Source organism: Leptodactylus fuscus, chromosome 7 (genome assembly GCF_031893055.1).
Source record: "Leptodactylus fuscus isolate aLepFus1 chromosome 7, aLepFus1.hap2, whole genome shotgun sequence".
In the NCBI taxonomy this organism is placed as follows: domain Eukaryota; kingdom Metazoa; phylum Chordata; class Amphibia; order Anura; family Leptodactylidae; genus Leptodactylus; species Leptodactylus fuscus.
In genome coordinates, this window is record NC_134271.1 from 92,592,542 (window position 1) to 92,613,715 (window position 21,174).

General features: G+C 43.0%; 1 protein-coding gene across 1 annotated transcript; it reads left to right on the plus strand.

Annotated features, from left to right (window-relative positions):
• The first annotated feature begins 7,666 nt into the window (after positions 1-7,666).
• PSMC6 (proteasome 26S subunit, ATPase 6) lies at positions 7,667-19,090 on the plus strand. Its single transcript, XM_075282470.1, has 14 exons — positions 7,667-7,795; positions 9,317-9,396; positions 12,645-12,684; positions 13,498-13,550; positions 13,969-14,036; positions 14,328-14,442; positions 14,539-14,626; positions 15,576-15,637; positions 15,784-15,907; positions 16,033-16,094; positions 16,175-16,295; positions 16,376-16,456; positions 17,019-17,090; positions 18,555-19,090. Exons 1-14 carry the CDS (start codon positions 7,669-7,671, stop codon positions 18,671-18,673), a joined length of 1,212 nt encoding a protein of 403 aa, XP_075138571.1. The 5' UTR covers positions 7,667-7,668; the 3' UTR covers positions 18,674-19,090.
• Positions 19,091-21,174: the final 2,084 nt, after the last annotated feature.

Consider the following 21,174-nt stretch of genomic DNA (forward strand, 5'->3'; position numbering starts at 1 on the left):
CGCACCAAGACCACCGGAGCAGCCCATGGGCTCTTACTCTCCTGGATCACTTGATTCTCCAGCATGCTAGCCACCATTTCTTTCACCTCCTGATACATCTTGGGGGGAATCTGCCTATACCGCTCCCGAATAGGCGCAGCGTCGCCAGTGGGGATTTCGTGTTCAATGGCGGTAGCACACCCGAAGTCTTCATCGTGTCTTGAAAACGCCTCCTGGAATTCCCACAGAGTGTCCTCCAGAAGCTTCTGTTGTCCCGGGGTCAGAGACCGGCGATCTACTCCCATCAGAGACATGATCACTTGGCCATTCCACTCTGCCGTTGGAGGCTGCCTTTGCTGGACCTTCACAGCATAGGTCCAAGACGACCTCCCATCAGGCTGCAACGTGAAGCTCTTCCGGCGAAGGATGTCACCCCCGGGCACGTGAACTTCAGCCAGCAGGGTATTCCCAGGCACGAACAACTCACTGTCCAGAACGTTGAGACAGCGTATAGGCACACACCCATCCTTCACAGTGGCAAGTGCTCGGGCTACCAGAGGGCGGGTCTGCGTTTCTCCCTGCAGGGCAGGCTCTATCAAGACCTCTAGTCCATTTAATGGTCGTCCAGCCCCCACCGGAAGCATCACAATATTTTCCTGTCGCGGTGGAATCTTCATTGGGGCACTCAGCGGCACCTTCAGTATCCAATGGAGCGCCCTGCCATGGTGCTCTTCTGCAAACTACAGCTCCTCACCATCTGCTGTAGGACCTTCTGAGTCGGCCGGTGTGTGGTGGCCCGCTGCCAGTATTTAGGTCCTTCCTTTGCATAAAGGTGATGATCTAGGTCTCTCAGCATGTTCATGCCCAGCGTCACATCGAGTCCTCTCCTGGACGGATGGTCTATCAGCACGATCCCCTTTTTGCCAATGTCTTGCCCAAACAGCTGGACCCGCATCCAGACGATCCCTTGTACGTCCATCGCACCATTGTTGGCAGCTATCAACCGGATGACACTTCCATCCTCTGGCTCCATCATATGTCCGAAGTGTCTCTCGAAGAACTCCAGGGGCATCAGGGTGCACTCCGATCCAGTATCAACTAAGCAGCGTACCTTCTGGCCCTCCAGCTCAGCTTCCATAACGGGGCTGCTAGCATATAGGTCGCATTCATCACGTACGGGGCTTGATTGTTGGTGAACCGCCACAGGACGCCCCGTTACTGCGGCGGTCGGGAGTTTAAAGCCGGCTCGGGTTCCACCTCCCCCTTACACTCTCTGGCGATATGGCCATACTGTCTGCAACTCCAGCAGAGGGGTCCCCTTGATACCTGCCCAGCTGATGAGCCTCGGTTGGTGGGTCCTCGGCCACGGTGTACTCTCAGCGGGGGAGAGTAGGACGATGCGGTCATTTCTGGAACCATGGATTGACCTGCTCGCATCTGGGACACCTCCAGTCGGAGTTCTCTCATTTCTGCCCGTAGAGCCTGGACTACATCCTTTAAGGACCCTGGGTCTTCAGGACCTCCTCGGGTCCCTGTCACTTGGGTGCTACTCACAGCCTTCACATTCACAGCCACGGGCGCTTCTTCCCTCTCTACAGCAGCCAGGTAAACATTATAGAATGTCAGGTTGGCATCTGCCCGGATCATCTCTTGCAGTTTATCCTGTAACAACTTATTGGATAACCCTAGGATGAATTGATCTCGTAGCAGCCGGTCCACTTCTTTGAAGGCTCCCATAGCCTCTGAGTCCCGTCGCTGCACTTCATTCAGCATCTCTTGTAAGGCGTTAGAGTATTGCGTTAAAGTCTCACCCTCCCTCTGTGACCGATTGAAGAAGTTGCTCCGCAACTGCGCTACCTTGGCACGCCCTCCCTGAGCTCCCTCTAGCAGAGCAAATATTTTTTCTAAAGTGTCTCTTTCCGATTCGGGCCGTACCATCACTGTCCGTCTAGCGTCACCTTCTAGGGCCCCTAATGCTATCTCTGCACGCAGTTCCGGTATCAGGTTGCTCAGTCTAACTATACTTCGTACCCTTTCAGTCCAGTCCTGCAACGTCATATTATTACCGTCAAACTTTGGCAGATGCTGCATTAGTGCCCCGGCCGATAAGTACCCCACTTGGGCCGGCATTACCAGCGCTGGGGCTTGCTGTGCAGGGGCACCCTGGACCACCACAGCTGGTGCCAGGGGATTCTCTCCCGCCACATTCCCGTCCATGAGGGTCGCTGTATCCTGCCGACTACGCCAAGTTGTAAGCCGTGTACCAAGGTGGGCTCCCCAGGATACAGCGAAGTCACGAACAAAGGAAGTGAGTCCAATTCAATTTAACCAAGATAGGACTTTACTTAGTTTAGATAACCTCTTTTGTCCAAAAGAACACTCCCAGGTATTACATTTACACAGCCTAGAGGCTGGGACCCTGGTGTTATACAGCACGGTGCCCACTAGTGTGGCCTTCAATATACTCCAAGCTTTTACCTACCTGCAAGCTGCGCCTATGCAGCTGCCTGTTACCTGTTATTACCCTATTACACAGGAACAATTCAGTGTGTGTGACACAGGCACCGGCGGTGTAACACCAGGGTTTACAATCTTATCACAATACTACTAAATTCCCCCCAAACCAAGTACAACTAAGCAAGTATAATGGTTAGTTAGCTTGCAAGCCAAACAGTGTAAAGTTAAACTAAATGTTGCTCCCAGACTTCCTTACAAGTCCCTCTCTGGGAGATATAACTCTGTAGAAATCCTCTGTGACTTAGTCCTTTTACCAGACAGGTAGATAGTTCACCAGTATTGCAGCCTGGGGTGATGATTATACCTAACTAACTAACTACAGGCTTTTTACTCAGTCCCAGCAATATGGTGCAAAACTTGCAGTGTGGTGCGTGCACGCTTACTTCTGTTGGGTACCTTTTAGTCTCTGTTAGCATCAGGGTGAAGAGGAGCTCCTCAGACAGCATGCGGTCTCACTGGCAGTCTCACTTCTCAGCCAAGTCTCTGACAGTAATCTTCTCCTTAGGATGGTGTCTGGACAGACTCTGAAAGTCTCAAATCCTCAGCTATTCTTGCTGTGGCTTCTCCCTCCAAGGACCCTCTCTGCACAGTGATGTCTCCACAGCTCTCTCTTCTCCTCTAGAGTCCAGCACACTCTGACTCAAAATGGCTCCTAGAACCTTCCTCCAACGATCAGGGTCTCCACATCAATCTTCCAGGGGCATGCAGCCTTTTTCCTTTTACTTGTTATCTCGCAACAGCGACCTCTTGTGGTCAAACAACAAAATGTCAGGTTATGAAAACACCAACTCAATTACACATTGCACATTCACTACACAGGGGCTGTTTCACCCTCTTACATTATTATGGTTGGTTTACTACCAGGGTGATTCCTTCACCATGAGATATTGGTATATGATTAGAGTCTTGTCCCCTTTATATTGGTGGTATTGTTCCTTTATTTGCCCACCTCTCTATGCAGTATACTGGTAATCTGGTACCTGTGGCTATATACACCCCCATTGTAATTGTTGTTAGTATATTTTTATGTTACTTTTTTAGTGTAAATTAATAAAGTATTATTATATTTTATTGTTCTATATGTGTGGTTGGATTGTTCTTTATGGCCCTTTAGATGCTGCGGTCAAATGGGACTGCAACGTCTAAATTGCACAGGCGGCACGGGCCGATCGGCGATTGGTTGCTATGACAGCCGGAAGCCTATTGAACGCTTCCATGCTTGTCATTGTATTAGTTCTGGCAGAGGCAGCGTCTAATAGAAGTGATGGCATTTTGCTATTCACTGCAATACAGTAGTATTGCAGTGAATAGTCTGAGCGATCCGTCCCCCTAGGTTTCCTCCTGTAAAATTTGCTAGTAAATGTGCCCTATCTAACTGGCATATAACTAACTGGCATGGCAAGAAATAAATGTGTGGATGACAATATAAAAAATTCCCTATAAATGTGCCATTGATTTGGGAAGTGATTTTGGGATGAATATAAGGCACCATCTTCCCATGCCTGTCTCAAAGCCCTTAGGACAGTCATCATACAGTACTGCCTTATACCAGTCACAATATCTCAATGACAGCCCCAATACACCACAATGTCGCCAACATTCTCATCTTTAAAACTAATCTAAGATCATCTTTATAGCCCTTCAGTCGTCCTCTCCTACCACACAAAAATAAAAAATAATAATAATAATAAAAACAAATACTCACCTCTCCTCTTTTCCTGCTGTCTCAGGTCAGGAGTCTTCTGGGAGCTGCAGACACATGTAAGTGACATCATCACATTGCGCCTGCAGCGTCCGGGGATGAATGGTAAAGCAAAGAGCTTCATTATTGAATGCAACTAGGCAGCCTGGAACGGGGGGCAGCATAAGCAGGACTGTCCCACCAGGGCCCCCCGCTACTATAATACTTGGTGCACTGTTGGCCCTACGGTTAAAGTGGCCCTGATTCCAACCACCGCTAAATAGACATATATCTACCTATACCAGAAAGGTATTACGACAACTGGAGAGAGCTGGAGATGGCCCATATAATTAACATCAATTACCTGTCCTCTCATTTTCCTTCAGTATTGCTGGTTAGAGCTCTCACCGTCTTGTATCTGTCTACTACGAAATATACACCTGGAAAAGATAATGAAAATTGAGGTGTGATAATAAGTTATTGGTAAATGCCATAGATTAATATTGACTTCTATATTGATTCCTATGATGCAGCTGAAACGCTCTACATTCCCCTTCACCAACCAAAATACAGCCAATGTCAGTCACGAACCAATGTGCCATGATACAGAAATGTCCCTTATACAGGCCGAAGTCAAGCCATGATCCACTATGTGGTCAAATGCCTCTATACTAGTCGCAATCTCCCCATGTTAATCTCAATACCCTTTGGACAGAAGCGATGTAGACAATACCTCCATATCAGCCATAATGTCAAAATAACAGCCCAAAAGTGCTGCTATTATAACTGCAGTACTGCCATTGTATGCCAGCCTCAATGCCCGATGATAGCTACCACCTATGTCAGCCACAATGCCCCATAACCCAACCCCCATGTTTCCATTAAAATTACAATGACCCCCAGAAACCCAAGTCTAAAAGCAAAAGACACCCGATGGACTCCATTATAGTCCTTCGGATTCTGTGTGTTACTGCTGTTTTAGAAGTCCGACTTTCCATCCCCCTGACTGATCTGAACAGAGAAGTGACAATACTGTGAACCTAAAAAATGATCACGCTGATTTTTTGTAAAATATCTTGCTAGGTGTACAGTACTTCTGATAATTCCATACACTGAACACAAGGTGGCGCTATGGTTTTATTCTAACAAGATCACTGTTTATATTTCAATTTTCTAAGACAAAGTTGGGGTCTTGGATGAACTAAATACATCAAAGACTCGTCATAACTTTTACATAGATTGACATCTGTTTGAGGGGGGGTCCGAACACTGCATCCCCTGTAGATTGCTAGAAACAAAGGTGTTCGCTCTGTGCCACTTTCTCTACTGCTGGTTCTGCCTGTTGTGTTTTCCATGTGGAGAGCCATTGACCATATGTGCAACTGTAAAACACAAAGTTCTCAAAAATGATTTAGATTAGAAAAGGACGTCATAATGAAATATGTTACTGAAATATGTCCTACCTGATACACGAGGCCTAGCAGTATATCATACCTCCCAACTTTTGAATAACAGAAAGAGGGAAAAAATGTGCTGCGCGCTGCGGCAAATTTAGATCCGCCCACTTTTACATTAACTCCGCCCATTCTCATTTATTTTTCATGTGCCCCCACACAGTATAATCCTCCTACAGTCACCCATACATTATAATGTCCCCCTTTCAACTGCCCCACTGTATTAAGTCCCTCTCCTGGTGCCCCAGTTTAAACATGAAACTGGAACAGTTGGAGGGGGACATTAGCAGTAGGGGTAGGTGGAGGGGACAATAAATTAATGGCAACTGACGTGGGACATTAAACGGGGGCAACTAGAGGGGGACATTAAACTCAGGCAGCTGGAATCAGACATTAAACTGTAGGTGTAGCTGGAAGGAGACATTAAACTTGGTCAGCTAGAAGCAGACATAGGGGTAGCAGGACGGTGACATTAAACTGGGGGCAACTAGAAGCAGACAGGTCCCCCTCCAGCTACTCCCACGGTTTAATGCTCCCCTCCAGGTGTTCCCAGTTTAATGTCACCCCAGTTTAAGTGCCCCCTTCATCTGCCCCATTTCATGTCCATACCTCCCAACAGTCACGATTTGGGTGACATGTCCCGCGGTCCCGGTTGGAGGGAGGTATGTCCCGATTTCAACTCAGATCTGCGTCCAGAGGACGCAGATCTGAGTTGAACACATATGCAGCTGAAGCAAGGAGCTGACACAGGTCAGCTCCTCGCTTCGCCGCTGCCCGCCTCTCTCCCTGACACATGCGGCTGAAGCTGCTCGCGTGCTCGCTTCGCCGCTGCGTCTCTCTCTCTCGCTGACACATGCGGCTGAAGCGAGGAGCTGACCTGTGTCAGCTCCTCGCTTCGCTGAACAAGCCAGGAGCCGGCGGCAGCAGCGAAGCGAGGAGCTGACACAGGTCAGCTCCTCGCTTCAGCCGCATGTGTCAACGAGAGAGAGAGACGCAGCGGCGAAGCGAGCACGCGAGCAGCTTCAGCCGCATGTGTCAGGGAGAGAGGCGGGCAGCGGCGAAGCGAGGAGCTGACCTGTGTCAGCTCCTTGCTTCAGCCGCATGTGTCAGCGAGAGAGGCGGGCAGAGAGCGGCGAGGGAGCGGAGGAGAAGGTAAGTTTAATGTGGAGGTGGAACGTGAATCTGGGGGCAGATGAAGGAGAGGATGGCATGACACTGGGGGCAGAGATGTGGGGACATGAATCTGGGGGCAGAGATGGAGGGACATGAATCTGGGGGCAGAGATGGGGGACATGAATCTGGGGGCAGAGATGGAGTGGACATGAAACTGGGGGCAGAGATGTGGGGACATGAATCTGGGGGCAGAGATGGAGGGACATGAATCTGGGGGCAGAGATGGAGGGACATGAATCTGGGGGCAGAGATGGAGTGGACATGAAACTGGGGGCAGAGATGGAGGGACATGAATCTGGGGGCAGAGATGGAGTGGACATGAAACTGGGGGCAGAGATGGGGGACATGAATCTGGGGCAGAGATGGAGAGGACATGAATCTGAGGGCAGAGATGGAAGAGGGACATGAAACTGGGGGCAGATGAAGGGTGTATATGAAACTGGGGGAGAGATAGAGGGGGACATATAATTTACGGGTGACTGTAGGAGGATTATACTGTGTGCGGGCACATGAAAAATTAATGAGTGGGCGGGGTCAACACAAAAGTGGGCGGGGCTAAATTTGCCGCACATTTTGTCCCTCTTTCGGTTCTTCAAAAGTTGGGAGGTATGCATGTCCCCTCCTCCATCTCTTCCCCCAGTTTCATCCCTCTCTCCATTTCTCCCCCAGTTTCATATCCCCTTTCATCTGCCCCCAGTTTACTGCACTAGGTGACCTCAATTATTCTCAGGTGCAATTCCATAGCCTACCAGTGATGGCGCTGTGATGTTAGGTTTTCTTTTTAGCTAAACAGCGGCGCTCTGGAGCTTGCTTTCAGGGGGCGTGGCGTCTCGTTATCCCCTTACTACTCCTCCCCCAGCGGCCATGGCCCTTCCCGGCATTCCCTATGAGCAGCGGCTTCTCATCATGGCGGACCCGCGGGAGAAGGCGCTGCAGGACTATAGAAAGAAGCTGCTGGAGCACAAGGAGATAGACGGGCGCCTCAAGGAGTGTGAGTGGCCAGGAATAAGAGCAGAGAGTCGTGGCCGGCGGGGTTTACAGCTGCTAGGGAGCTGCTTCATAGCTCCAGAAGTGCCCGGCCTCATAGTCGCTTTGTCATGCCGGCCTGTAGTGGCCGGCTCTGGGGATTGCTTAGGCCTGGGCAGCGGCTGGCGGCTATTACTTCTCACTACCGGATCTCCGCACTGCAGGGACCCGTAGCCACTATCCGGAAACTGGCTTTATCGTTCTAGAAGCTTTGAAGGGGCTACCGGGCGACTGACAGCACTGGGCCCGGGAGAGGAAGATGTCACCTGTACCCATCCCCCATAAACATAACCTGTAGTATACTACACATCATCTGATTTATAAGCACTTGTACATAATATACACATCACCCGTATATCACTCTGTATATAATGTACTATACATCTCCTGTATTATGTATATAATATACTGCACCTCCCCTGTATTATCCCTCCTGTATATAATATACTGCACCTCCCCTGTATTATCCCTCCTGTATATAATATACTGCACCTCCCCTGTATTATCCCTCCTGTATATAATATACTGCACCTCCCCTGTATTATCCCTCCTGTATATAATATACTGCACCTCCCCTGTATTATCCCTCCTGTATATAATATACTGCACCTCCCCTGTATTATCCCTCCTGTATATAATATACTGCACCTCCCCTGTATTATCCCTCCTGTATATAATATACTGCACCTCCCCTGTATTATCCCTCCTGTATATAATATACTGCACCTCCCCTGTATTATCCCTCCTGTATATAATATACTGCACCTCCCCTGTATTATCCCTCCTGTATATAATATACTGCACCTCCCCTGTATTATCCCTCCTGTATATAATATACTGCACCTCCCCTGTATTATCCCTCCTGTATATAATATACTGCACCTCCCCTGTATTATACTTCCTGCATATAATATACTGCACCTCCCCTGTATTATACTACCTGCATATAATATACTGCACCTCCCCTGTATTATCCCACCTGCATATAATATACTGCACCTCCCCTGTATTATCCCTCCTGTATATAATATACTACACCTCCCCTATATTATCCCTCCTATATATAATATACTGCACCTCTCCTGTATTATATCCCCTGTATGTAATATACTAGATCTCTCCTGTGTTATACCTACATTTATCTGCTTTATAAGTACTTATATTATACCACCTCTATATAATATACCACACCTTCCTTGTATTATACCTCCTGTATATACTTTACATATGCTTTATAAGCACTTGTACATACGGTAGTACACAAATCACCTGTATATACTCCACATTATCTGCTTTATAAGCACATGTACATAATATGCATATCACCCATATAATTCCTATATATAATTCCTATATCTAATGTATTACATCTCTCCTGTATTTTACCTCTTGTATATACTATACATAGCATGTATTATATCTCCCTAGTTATTACTCTTGGGTGTTCTGCTATTCTATTACCTGAAGTGTTCTTTATTATTTTTAGTAAGGGAGCAACTAAAGGAACTTACTAAGCAGTATGAGAAATCCGAGAATGACCTCAAGGCGCTGCAGAGTGTGGGGCAGGTAAGAGTATGATATGATGCCTGTTTTGATTGTTGTTGGTAGAGATGAGCGAATAGTATTTGAAACTAGTTTCGAATACCTTGCTCCCATAGGAATGAATAGAAGCAGCCAAACACCAAGGAGTTAAGCGCCGGCCGCTCCCATTCATTCCTATGGAGCAAGGTATTTGAAACTAGAGTTTTGAATACTATTCGCTCATCTCTAGTTTGTGTTTTTTTGTTTTTTTTTGTTTTTTTTATAGAAATGATAATGTTATGAATGAATTCAGGGATCGGTGACTGCCAAAATTATACTTGATATTTGATTTTAATTTCAATTTTCTTTTTCATTAAATTGGTGCTGGGAGCAGTCTGGTTCATGTGATGCAGACTTCCTTGTCCTACCACCCAGATATTGACAAGCTGGTGGTGGGAGAAGGAATCCTGCACAAATATATCACTGGGCTGTGGGCTACTGCTCTAATGGGAGGGCACATAATCAGACTAGAAATGTCACTAAACCTTTGAACAACTTTTGATTTTCTGGCAGCATTTGTGGCATTAATACATTTTGTAATATATTTTCAGAGAGGAAGCAAAATTAGTTACATCCAGCGTTATTTATTCTTTCCCTTGCTTTTCTATTGAGCTGTACCTGTTACTGTGCATGGTGTACAGGCTTGTGTGTAATAAAAAGAAAATGAGGATGCAGTTACATATATATGTCCCAAGGCCACTATATTTTCGACCAGGGATATCTCTGGAAATAATAAAGGTAGAACTGCAAGCTTAGTGCCATATGAAAGAGGAGAATCTCTTATGTCTTATACTGGCTTTTATATAATTGTTAGACGTGAACAACCCTAGTATTCGTTGTCTTCATTACACGCAAGCCAATTCACAGTGAGAAGGAATAGCTCTCAATAGAGAAGCAAGGGAAAGAAGTGCAGGATTTTGCAGGAGCCAAATTAAAGGGGTTGTTCAGGATCTGAACATTTTTGATACAGATGGCTTGTCCACAGGATAAGTCTGTTATCAATTCGGTTGAGTTCCAACACCCAAACTGATCAGTTCATGTGACCCCTAAAAGCCATACACTAAGTATACAGCCAGAAGCGGCTCTGCTCCCTTTCAAGTGAATGGCAGTGGGGATGTTGCTCCAGGTGCCATTGCAGTGTATGGAGGTTCAGGGGTACTAGGAACCTTTGGCTCTCCAGCTGCTGTGAAACTACAGCTCCCAACATGCTCCATTCACTTCCATGGGAGTTCCAAGAGCAGCAGAGCAAGTATGCATGCTGGGAGATGTAGTTTTGCAACAGCTGTAGAGCCGTACATTCCCTACCCGTGTTCTAGTCTGTATAGTGTAGTGGTAGCACTTGGAAGTGTAGGCATGTTCCCATTCACTAAAATAGTCTGTATGCTTAGTATATGGCTGATACTGATGATCTATCCATTTCTGACATAGCTACTTGTGGTTATCTGTTTTTAATTTTTTTTTTTTTTTTTTAAAGATGAAATGTTCCCCCCCCCCTCCTCCCAGCTACAGCATTTACTGTATGGGATAATGTCTATTTATGTCTATATGTATTGTAGTAAAAGGAGGGTGGTTTTAGGTTTGTGTTTTTTTTGTTTTTTTTTTTTTGTTTTTTTTTATTTTGTATTGTAACTTTTTTTTTTTTTCTTTTTACCATGTCATATCTGGTAATCTTCAGAGGACTCCTAGCTGCCATAGCAACCAAACAGTCCACAATGCTAGTGTGAATCTAGCGTCACCTCTGAGCCTCCATGTTTCTCATAGTTTATTGCAGTGTAACCTTTTGCAACCATTGTTTGTTGATCTGATGCATCTTCATCAAATAAGCTACTGTTACCTTGATGAGAAGCCACCATTTTGTGTATACAGTATTTGTGTATATCTCTATCCCCATTGTTACACACTATACACAAACCATCCTGTGTACTCTGATCCTGCAGGTGCATGTCCACTGTGCCCAGTGAAGCAAAGGACAGCACTCATTGCAGTAAATGCAGCCACTATGCAGGCTATGCACGTTGATAAGTGTATTGCCGTGTACTAGGCCCAATGCCTGAGTACCAGATACTTGAAACAATGTCTGGAGAACTAACTTTATATACTTCTCATTTCATTGATGGGTACTAGTAATTTACGCTGGAGTTTGTGGTTCCAAACGTCTGACAGATTTCTTTTAAAGTGTAACTAAACTTTCAGACAAGGTTTTATTTTCTGGCAGTATTTGTCACAAATAATGTTTGTCGTATACTTTTTGGCTGTGAAATCCTGCATGTTCACGCTTTCCATTGTTTCTTTATTGAGTTGTTCCTTCCTCTCACTGAAGGTTACTGTGTACAGAAGAAGGGGACTGAGTAACATGTAGAAAATGAGTAGGGTAGGGTCACCTCAAACAGTTCGATATTGGGCATTATAAAACTTACAAATTCGTATTTGGTGTCATATTAAAGAGATTCCAGATACAGTCTGGATTATGATATCTATATAGAATGTATATTATACAGCTGCATATACCGTATATACTCGAGTATAAGCCCGAGACCCCTAATTTTACCCAAAAAAACTGGGAAAACTTATTGACTCGAGTATAATCCTAGGGGGGGGGGGGGGGAATGCAGCAGCTACTGGAAAATTTTGCGGGGTCTGCGTTCCTGGCCTGCTAGCAGAAAATTATCATAATGACTCTAGTATAAGCCGAGGAGCACTTTTTCAGCACAAAAGCTGTGCTGAAAAACTCTACTTATACTCGAGTATATACAGTAAATATTCTGTTTTCAACAATCAATATCTCTGTAAATAATTTAGATAACACTGCTACTGAATTTCATCTTTCATTTGACACCAAAAGCAAGTTTTATGTTGTGCAGATTTTCTAATGTCTGAAATATAACTGTTTGAAGTGACCTTCCCTAGCCTCAATTTCTTTACTACACAGCTCCGTACACAGTAACATTCAGTGAGAGGCTGAAACAGCTCTTAATACAGAAACAAGGGAAAGGATGAAGAAATACAGCATTTTATAGAAATGATCTAAAATGTAATAAATATTACAAAATATATTTGACACAGACACTACCAGAAAATCATAAGTCCCAAATGCACCTAACGGACTCAATTGACGTGTAATCTATCTGGTTCTGCCGTGGTCTCTTTGCCACAAAACATACTCCTGCGTGCTGCACAGTAGTTCTTATTTCTGATTCCTGTGATTAATTTATGGTGTTTCTGGATATTTTCAGATTGTTGGGGAAGTTCTTAAGCAGCTTACAGAAGAAAAATGTAAGTATTTTTTACGAACAAAACAGTTTGTGTTCTGTGTCAGGTTGAAGACAACTGGGTGGGTGGTTATCACCTAAATCAAAATCCTGATTAATTGTTCATTTTAACGTTTACGACTTTTTACATGCAGCACCATGCCTCTGAATTTTGTTTTTTGGTTATTCACGTGCCAACAAGCCTGATTGGATAGTATCCAGTTACCAGCAAAGGCACACAGCCTCCTCTGATTTATGAGGAGCAATGCATCTTATCATAATTGAGGCATAGCCTGCGTTTCCACAATATGGGACCTCAGCCTCAAGGTATTATTGAGGGGTTTGACCTATCCTGTGGAGCTGTGCGCTCAGCTGAACGCGGTTTCCACTTCTAAGGCTATGTGAAGTCAAATGCATTGGTGACATGGCTTGTTTGCAGTCTGTACAGCAGACAGTGCTGTTCTTAGTAAGCAGTAAAGAGATTGTGGTGTTTCTCAAAATGTTGCAGCCTATTTGGGTGGGTAACCGATGTAGACTCTCCACCTAATATTGAGGACCTTTAAATCCATTTTCTATTTCTGGAAAATCATTTAATACTTTAGAAAAAATTGTGTGTGTGTGTGGGGGTATTTTTTATTTAACGTTAATGCATTGGCATGGCCATTTTTTTTCCCTCTGAGAAACTTCTGTGTCTCTGGTCATGAGGAGTTGCTGCTTCAGATGTGAACAATATGGCAGTAGATACTGTAACACTAACTAGATTTACTCCTGACCAGTAGTTTTTGTGGCGATCTTTAACCAAGTTAAGACATTTAATTTTATTTTTATCTACTTTCAGTCATTGTCAAAGCTACAAATGGGCCAAGATATGTTGTTGGGTGTCGTAGACAGGTAAGCATCCACTAAAGGATCATTTCAATCTCTTTATGCTGTTATAATCACTATACTAGACCCCTTTATATAGGAAAGGCAGCTACTAAACTTTCTTCTGGAGTTATCTTTTGGCCTTTTGCTTTATAGGTTTTTTCCTATTTTGTGGGATGCCACACGTGACAAGTCAACCAACTAGTCAGCTGGTTTTGACTTGTGTGTATTTGATAAGGAAGTAGAGGAATTTGTAGAGCTGATGTATAAAGCTATGGCTCCAGCAATTCGTTCTTATATAGTGGTAATTCCAACGGTTTACTGTGACTTGCAGATGACCAAATGTGACCTGCAATATCCTGTTAATTGTAAATACATCCATTAAGAAGTATTTTGTGCATCTAAAACTTGCAGGGAGTCTAACACTTGTTTTCTTTTATTCCAGCTGGACAAAAGCAAACTGAAGCCCGGGACAAGAGTAGCTTTAGATATGACTACACTCACTATTATGCGGTAAGATTTAAAGCAAGTGCGTTGTATAACCTTCAAATGTAAGAGAGGATTGCTCAATTGCCCCTGGTCTATATTAACCAGTAAGGGGGCTCTTACTCTTTTTAATCAGCTCCATTCTAGGAAACCTACATAGCTGTTATAAAGGGTTTGCCCAAGGTGAATGTATCCTTGTAAATCATATGGTGGTTTTGATGTTTTTTCCTTTTTATATCCTTTTTTTTTTTTTTACAAGAATGTTGATTTTATTTTATTTTATTTTTTTTTTATTCTTCCCATTATCCCTGTCTCTAGTTATTTGCCACGAGAGGTAGATCCCCTTGTGTATAATATGTCTCATGAGGACCCTGGAAATGTGTCCTATTCTGAAATTGGTGGTCTTTCCGAGCAGATCAGAGAGCTCAGAGAGGTATGTAAAAAATTCTTTGACTTTTCTGAATATGAATGTTTTCGGATGCCCTTTGAGAAAAAGCTATATATTTTCATGAACTCTTTCATTGTCTAGGTCATTGAGCTTCCGCTCACTAATCCAGAGCTGTTCCAGCGTGTAGGAATAATCCCTCCAAAAGGCTGCCTGCTCTATGGCCCCCCTGGTATGTCTAAACTTAATGTAGTTTAACTGATTCTGCCAGGTAGCACTGTTTCAATGGAATAGAATTGCATTTTAATGTGTTGTTCTTCAGGGTAATTGCCGGGCATGATGTTGAAATTTATGCAATGAGCTGATATAGGTGTCTTTTTATGGTGTGTTTTTGGGTTTTTTTTTCTCTTAGAAATGGGAATGATTCAGTAATGCAGCAGGCTTTCACTGCTGTTTCCCTTAACCAGTTATTGGTTGTGGAGCAAACAGACACTGGCTAATGCATAGCCAGATGTAGCCTGCTGCTTCAAATGGCAACAGACTTAAGAGGCCATAGTGGAAAGTTTCCACTAGCTCATGAATGTACCCTGTATACATTCTGTATCAGATTAGGGATAGATTCCTTGCTTTGGACCCCCTCATGAGCCTTAATGGAGAGCTTGTATCTGTATTGGAGGCTCTGGTGGGGCCCAGCCATCTAAATGTCTGATATTTAATACTATGTTTCCCCTACAATGGATGATGGATTGTTTCCTTTTCACTATCAAAATCAGCTGTCTGCAAGAAACCAGACCCATGCGTCTGTAATCTGATAGGGGGTGATCATGTAACTATATGGTTACTTCAACAGAGGGGGAAATTTAAGCTTTGCATTAAAGGCAATCTATGCCTGGAATGAATGGTAATGATTGTGTTCAGCATTTTATATCGCTGTTGTCTGAAAAATCCTTTTTCTGGCAGAGATCTCACCCAACTTTGCCTATAGATGGGCACAATTGGCATGGCTGAGCAGTGTGTGTACTGAACTGGTAGACTTTTCTGGCAGCATCATTATATCCATCAGACTTCAAGCATCTAATGTGTATATCTAGCTTATGTACTTGGTTGACCCTAATACTATTGTTATTGGTATGATTGTCTGGTATGACTTTGGTTTTTTTTTTTGTTTTTTTTTACCCAAGGTACTGGAAAGACACTACTGGCTCGAGCTGTTGCCAGTCAGCTGGATTGCAATTTCTTGAAGGTATGTAAATATGCACTTTCATCATTTTCTTGCTTTAGTACCATGCTGCATTTGTCTAGTTGACACAATCTGCAAATTCAAGCTGAACAATAAGATTATCAATAACATGCTCATGATGCATATTAATAGTATTTCTTTTTCTTTAGGTTGTATCTAGTTCTATTGTAGATAAATACATTGGAGAAAGTGCTCGGCTCATTAGAGAAATGTTCAACTATGCCAGGGACCACCAGCCATGTATTATCTTCATGGATGAAATTGATGCCATAGGTAAGAAACCACCACATAACCCAGCTGTTTACTAGCATTAACCCATTTATTGGTTGGGGATGGGGGGTGAAGTATTTAAATATGCACCCAGTTAGGTTTATTTGTGATTTTCTGTTATCCTCTAGGTGGTCGGCGGTTTTCTGAGGGCACTTCAGCTGACCGTGAAATTCAGAGAACTCTAATGGAGGTATGCCATTCTAAACCTGGGTGATTTGACGATATTGACTCATGGGGCCTTTTTGACACACTTTTTTACTTTTTTTCCAGTTATTGAATCAAATGGATGGATTTGACACACTGCACAGAGTGAAAATGATCATGGCCACTAACAGACCAGACACACTGGACCCAGCTTTGTTGCGCCCGGGTAGACTTGATCGCAAAATTCGTAAGTTTTTCTATTTTTCCCCAGTCTGGTTGCCTTATGTGACTATTCAGCTGTTTTAATATAATCTTTATTAATTACAGATATTGAACTGCCCAATGAGCAAGCCAGGCTAGATATACTGAAGATCCACGCAGGTCCCATTACTAAACATGGGGAAATAGGTAAATATCACTTAGGCTAGATGGCTTTTGATACAGTGAAACTTCTCCAAATAAACGCTATACTTCAAGAAATTCTTCTGTGACAGATTTTCCTCCCATGAAACTGCTTCTCTATGAGCAGATCAACTCCTTATCCAACCTTATCCAAAGGTTTCCGTTTCCTGCACAAAGCAGAGCAGGAGACGGAAAGCTGCAGGTTTCTGCAGGATCTGAAAGATGTCCGGCCGTGAGCGCCGGTGAGCGTTTTATGCTCTCTGCCGCGAAACCGGTTTTCTTAAACCGGACACAGTCGGACATGCAGTACTCTGTGTCCGGTTTTTTAAAAAAAAGGTTTTGCGGCAGAGAGCATAAAACGCTCACCGGCGCTCACGGCCGGACCCGGTCTGACAGCTTCTGCATGCAGAAACCTGAAAACCGAGTCCGGGCGCTAGTGTGAACCCAGCGTCGCATCTTTTTACATGTTAACTTTTTTTTTTTAAAATTTATATATTCCTTGATAATCTTGTGCTTTTGTTTACATTGTGAAATCAGCACAGGGTCTTACTGTATTTTCTGATTGTAGATTATGAAGCCATTGTGAAGCTTTCGGATGGGTTTAATGGTGCAGATCTGAGGAATGTATGCACTGAAGCTGGTAAGGATTCACAGCAGTGGAGGGTTTATTACTGTCATTTTATTTTATATTGAAAAATGCTCTGGCTGCGTTAAATAGGGATATTTTTTTTTCTTAATCTATGTAAAGATATGGGAAGAATATGCAAATCTGTCTCCCAAGATTTAAACAGGGAGACAGTGCCTCTGTTATGCCGCCCTCTGTGGGAAGCACCCTGAACATCATGCTCGACTTTCCCATATTCTTCCCATGTTCCCTTGCAGTGGAGCATCTATGGCTGTATAAGTCTCCACACACCTGAAAAGTTGGTCTCTCACTAAGGATGGACGTTATCCCCATAATATGTAAAGATATAGCAGACTTAACCCAAACTTCTGCAATTCGTTATACTACAGTAGCATCTTCTTGTCAGAGAAGAGAACAAAACTAAGTACTTCAAAAAAAAAAAATTTTTTTGTCTTCTGTGATATAGCATGTGCAGAAGTTCAACTCTGCTATATCTGTATATAGTTCAATCATGCTATATGTCCCAGTGATCATCAATTTTTATTTTTTTTCCCCTGAATAATTGTAAGGATCTTGACCTTTTACATATGTTATATAATGCACATCAGAACACTAAGGAAATAACTGGTTGATTAGACTTCCATTTCATATTGTGATCCTTGTCAATGACTAGTACTCGGTGATCTGAGAATAAAGCCAGCTTTGTGGGGGCAGAAATGCTGACTTCTGCCCAGGTGCTGGAGGCTGCTGACACCCAGTATATGCCATTCCATTGTTCTGCAACCAGACTAATACTTCTGGCAAAAAAGATTTGCCCAATGTACACCAGTGGCTCCATGTGTCTTACTTCATATGGCTGCCGTATTTTAATGTGAGGTGCTGTTCATATATACAATGTCCCTGTCATTCACACACTGATGGACATTAACTTTCTTGTTACAAATAATGAACACCAGTTTGGGTTTTTGTCATTCAGAATTTTTTTATTCCTCCTTCTAAAATCTTATTACCATACATTGGTTGGAGCTTGGTATTTATTTTTTGTATAGCTCCAAATGTTCTGAGCAGGTGACTTGTTGCAGTTACTCCTAAGCAAATTGGTCCAGAATTTTTTTTTTTTTTTTTAACATGAAATTTGTTAAGGTAGACATTTACTACATGCAATTTGCCACAATTAATGTACTATCACAAAGTGAGCAGTGTGATCCATTAGTCTCACTGCTGGCTAAATGTCGAGACAGGAGGTAGTATATCACAGGCGTAATGTGGGACAACATTCTAATTGGAACATAGTCAAGGATCTGTATGCCATTGTAGTCTGTCAGTCCAATTCTTTGGGATGGTGTGTGTGTTTTTGTTTTTTCTTCCCTGTGATTCGGGGGGAGGGGTGAAATTTGTTAACCTAGTGAATAATAGTGCTTGTATGGCTTAGCTGATTATTGAATTTTTTATTATGTGTATTTTTTTTTATTTTCATAGGGATGTTTGCAATTCGGGCAGATCATGATTTTGTTGTCCAAGAGGATTTCATGAAAGCGGTCAGGAAAGTTGCAGATTCCAAGAAGCTGGAGTCTAAATTAGATTATAAGCCTGTCTAATGTAAAGAGAGACTGCATGGGTGATATATGGCTTGTTAGAGGGTCTCCTGTTCCTCCAGGGTATGGTTGTCTATTAAAGTACATACAACATCGTCAGAATTTAGTAGTTTGATAATTTCTGGAAGAAGTCTGCTACACAAAGGCTCCTGTAATAATAATTACATTCTATGCAGTTCTTGCATTGCAAAGAAAATCCTTACTGTCTCATCATGGCAGTAAAGCTGGGCGATAAAGAAATAGCAGATTTTAAGAAAGTTACTGTGTTTCGTAAAATATTTTATATCAATTGACTTTTGTCTTTTCTTTCCAAGGTAAATAAACCATGTTTAAATCTGATGTTGTCCCCTTAATACAATATGAGCATCAGGTGAATGAGGTTTTATGGAAATAAAGCTTACCCATTGGAAACTTCTGCAACTTATTTTCAGTTTATAATTCTCAAGATCTTTGCTTGTTGTCCCTGTGTAGATACATTGTCTTCATTGTGAGGCTGCCTTCCTGCTGACACAAGTGTATGCCACACTCTGAGAAGTCTGACAGTTAAACCGTGACCCCATTAGTGTATGTGAGCACTGTCCTTGCATAAATTAATAGTATCAGTGATCAGAAACTGTAATATATCTTATTTTATTTCAGCCAAAGTACTTGCATCGCTACATGTTAGTACTTCTCTAAATGTTGTGCATTATCCTGGGGCTGTTGTGTATATAGAAAGTCATATTTACCCACAGCTCAGAGGGGAATACAAACGGAGTACACCATACAGAGGTAGAAACTAATGTATACTGCTAAATAAGCCATGTTATGATCAGAAATGGTTAAAACTCAACTTATCCTAGTGTCAGCTGAAACAAGTACACTTCAAGCCTTGATGTTCCAGCTACTGACAGATAGCAGAGTTCTTAAATGGTAATGAAATAAAATGCAAAATATTACACTGGGTTCATACTAGCATTCAGGCTTCTGTCCTTCAATTCTGCAGGGGGACCTGAAAGATGGAAACCCTGTCTGCTTAAAAAGTGATTACACATGGAAATTATAATGGGGGTCTGCCATTTTTATACTGAAGCCGACAGTGAAATGTCATCCTCGCAGGATTTCTCTCTCCACCGATTTTAAGCAGAGTCTTGTACGGAGACTCCAATGCAGATGTCAGCATTTGTACCATAATTAAGCTTGACATTAAAATACTTCGAGCTATTGTTTCTTGTGCATACAGATAAAGCATGGGCTACAGAGGCAATTAAGAATATTTTTTGGTAATATCGGAAAAATAAAAACTTTTATCCTTCACAATTTTCTAGAGAAAGCAGTGTTTAACCTTCAATCTGCTAAACATCAAATATTGTTTGAAGGCCTAGCTTATTGCTATCCAGAAAGGGCTGCTAGGTGCTGTCTTGGAAACATCTGTATGAAAAATGTGAGGAATCTTATTACTTTATAATTAGAGTATGGAAGCTGGGATAAAAACATCTCTACGCTGGCAGCACTTTTATTAGAGACTGGGTTAAAGGGGTTTTCTCTCACTGTTTTTAAGCAGTTTGCTGGCTGCTCTTCTCACTTCCTGTATTTCTCCCCCCCCCCCCCTACTTTTCTCCCAGGATACTGAACAACACTGAGGTATTGCAACAACTTTGCAGATCAGATAATGTACATGCTTGTAGTGAATAGACTTTGTTTTTCTGCCAACAGAGTAGTTAGTGATGTCACTTTTGCTATCACAGGTCTGTGGTTATGATAAAACTGTATAAACAATGGGAGGAATAAGTTCACATAAAAGGTAAAACAAAGCAGTGTTTCTAAAACAATATATTTAGGAAAAGTCTTCAATTTACATAAGCTACCAGTGTGTCACACACGCACTTTACTAAGGCCTAATGCTCAAAGGTGCTTAGTATACAGAGTGAATGTGGAGTTCATCTGTGAAAATAAACTATTAGTGCTGTAGAACCAGGGGAAGAATATGCAAATCTGTTTTCCATGATGTAATTAGGAAGTCAGGTGCCTCAGTGTTGCAAACCAATAGAGGGCACTCACTGGAATGTGCAAGCCTGTCTTCCCTGACGTTATTAGGAAGACAGAATCTCAGTGATATAGCCCAATAAAGGCTGCTCCGTTTAACATCATGCTCGACCTTCCAAGAGGCCTTTGTTTTGCAATGATGCTGGGATTATTACCAGGTATAGTCTCTCAACCAAGGACGGCCGCTTCGATGTTATTGCATCTCGTCAGCCCGGTGTAGAGAAGACTAACCTGGTAGAGGTGAGAGGCTTAGACAGGGTTAGGGGGATATCGTCACTCCTTGGTGGTCTCTCCCCAAGGAGTGACAATATCCCCCTAGTGCTGTAGAAGAAAGTCACATAACTTCTGCACTGGAAATCCATCACATGTATGTACCTAGTTAAAAAAAAAAAAAAAAAACTTGGACTGGAGCCACACACTGTATAATTGCTGGGTCTAAACACTGCACTGTAAGGGTATACTCACACAGTGGAAACCTT

Bases quoted from the DNA above. Each gene is read 5' to 3' on its own strand.
- PSMC6 (XM_075282470.1), top strand. From the start codon at position 7,669: ATGGCCCTTCCCGGCATTCCCTATGAGCAGCGGCTTCTCATCATGGCG. The intron at 15,908-16,032 runs GTAAGAAACCAC...GTTATCCTCTAG, and splicing joins GGATGAAATTGATGCCATAG to GTGGTCGGCGGTTTTCTGAG. The intron at 16,095-16,174 runs GTATGCCATTCT...CTTTTTTTCCAG, and splicing joins TTCAGAGAACTCTAATGGAG to TTATTGAATCAAATGGATGG.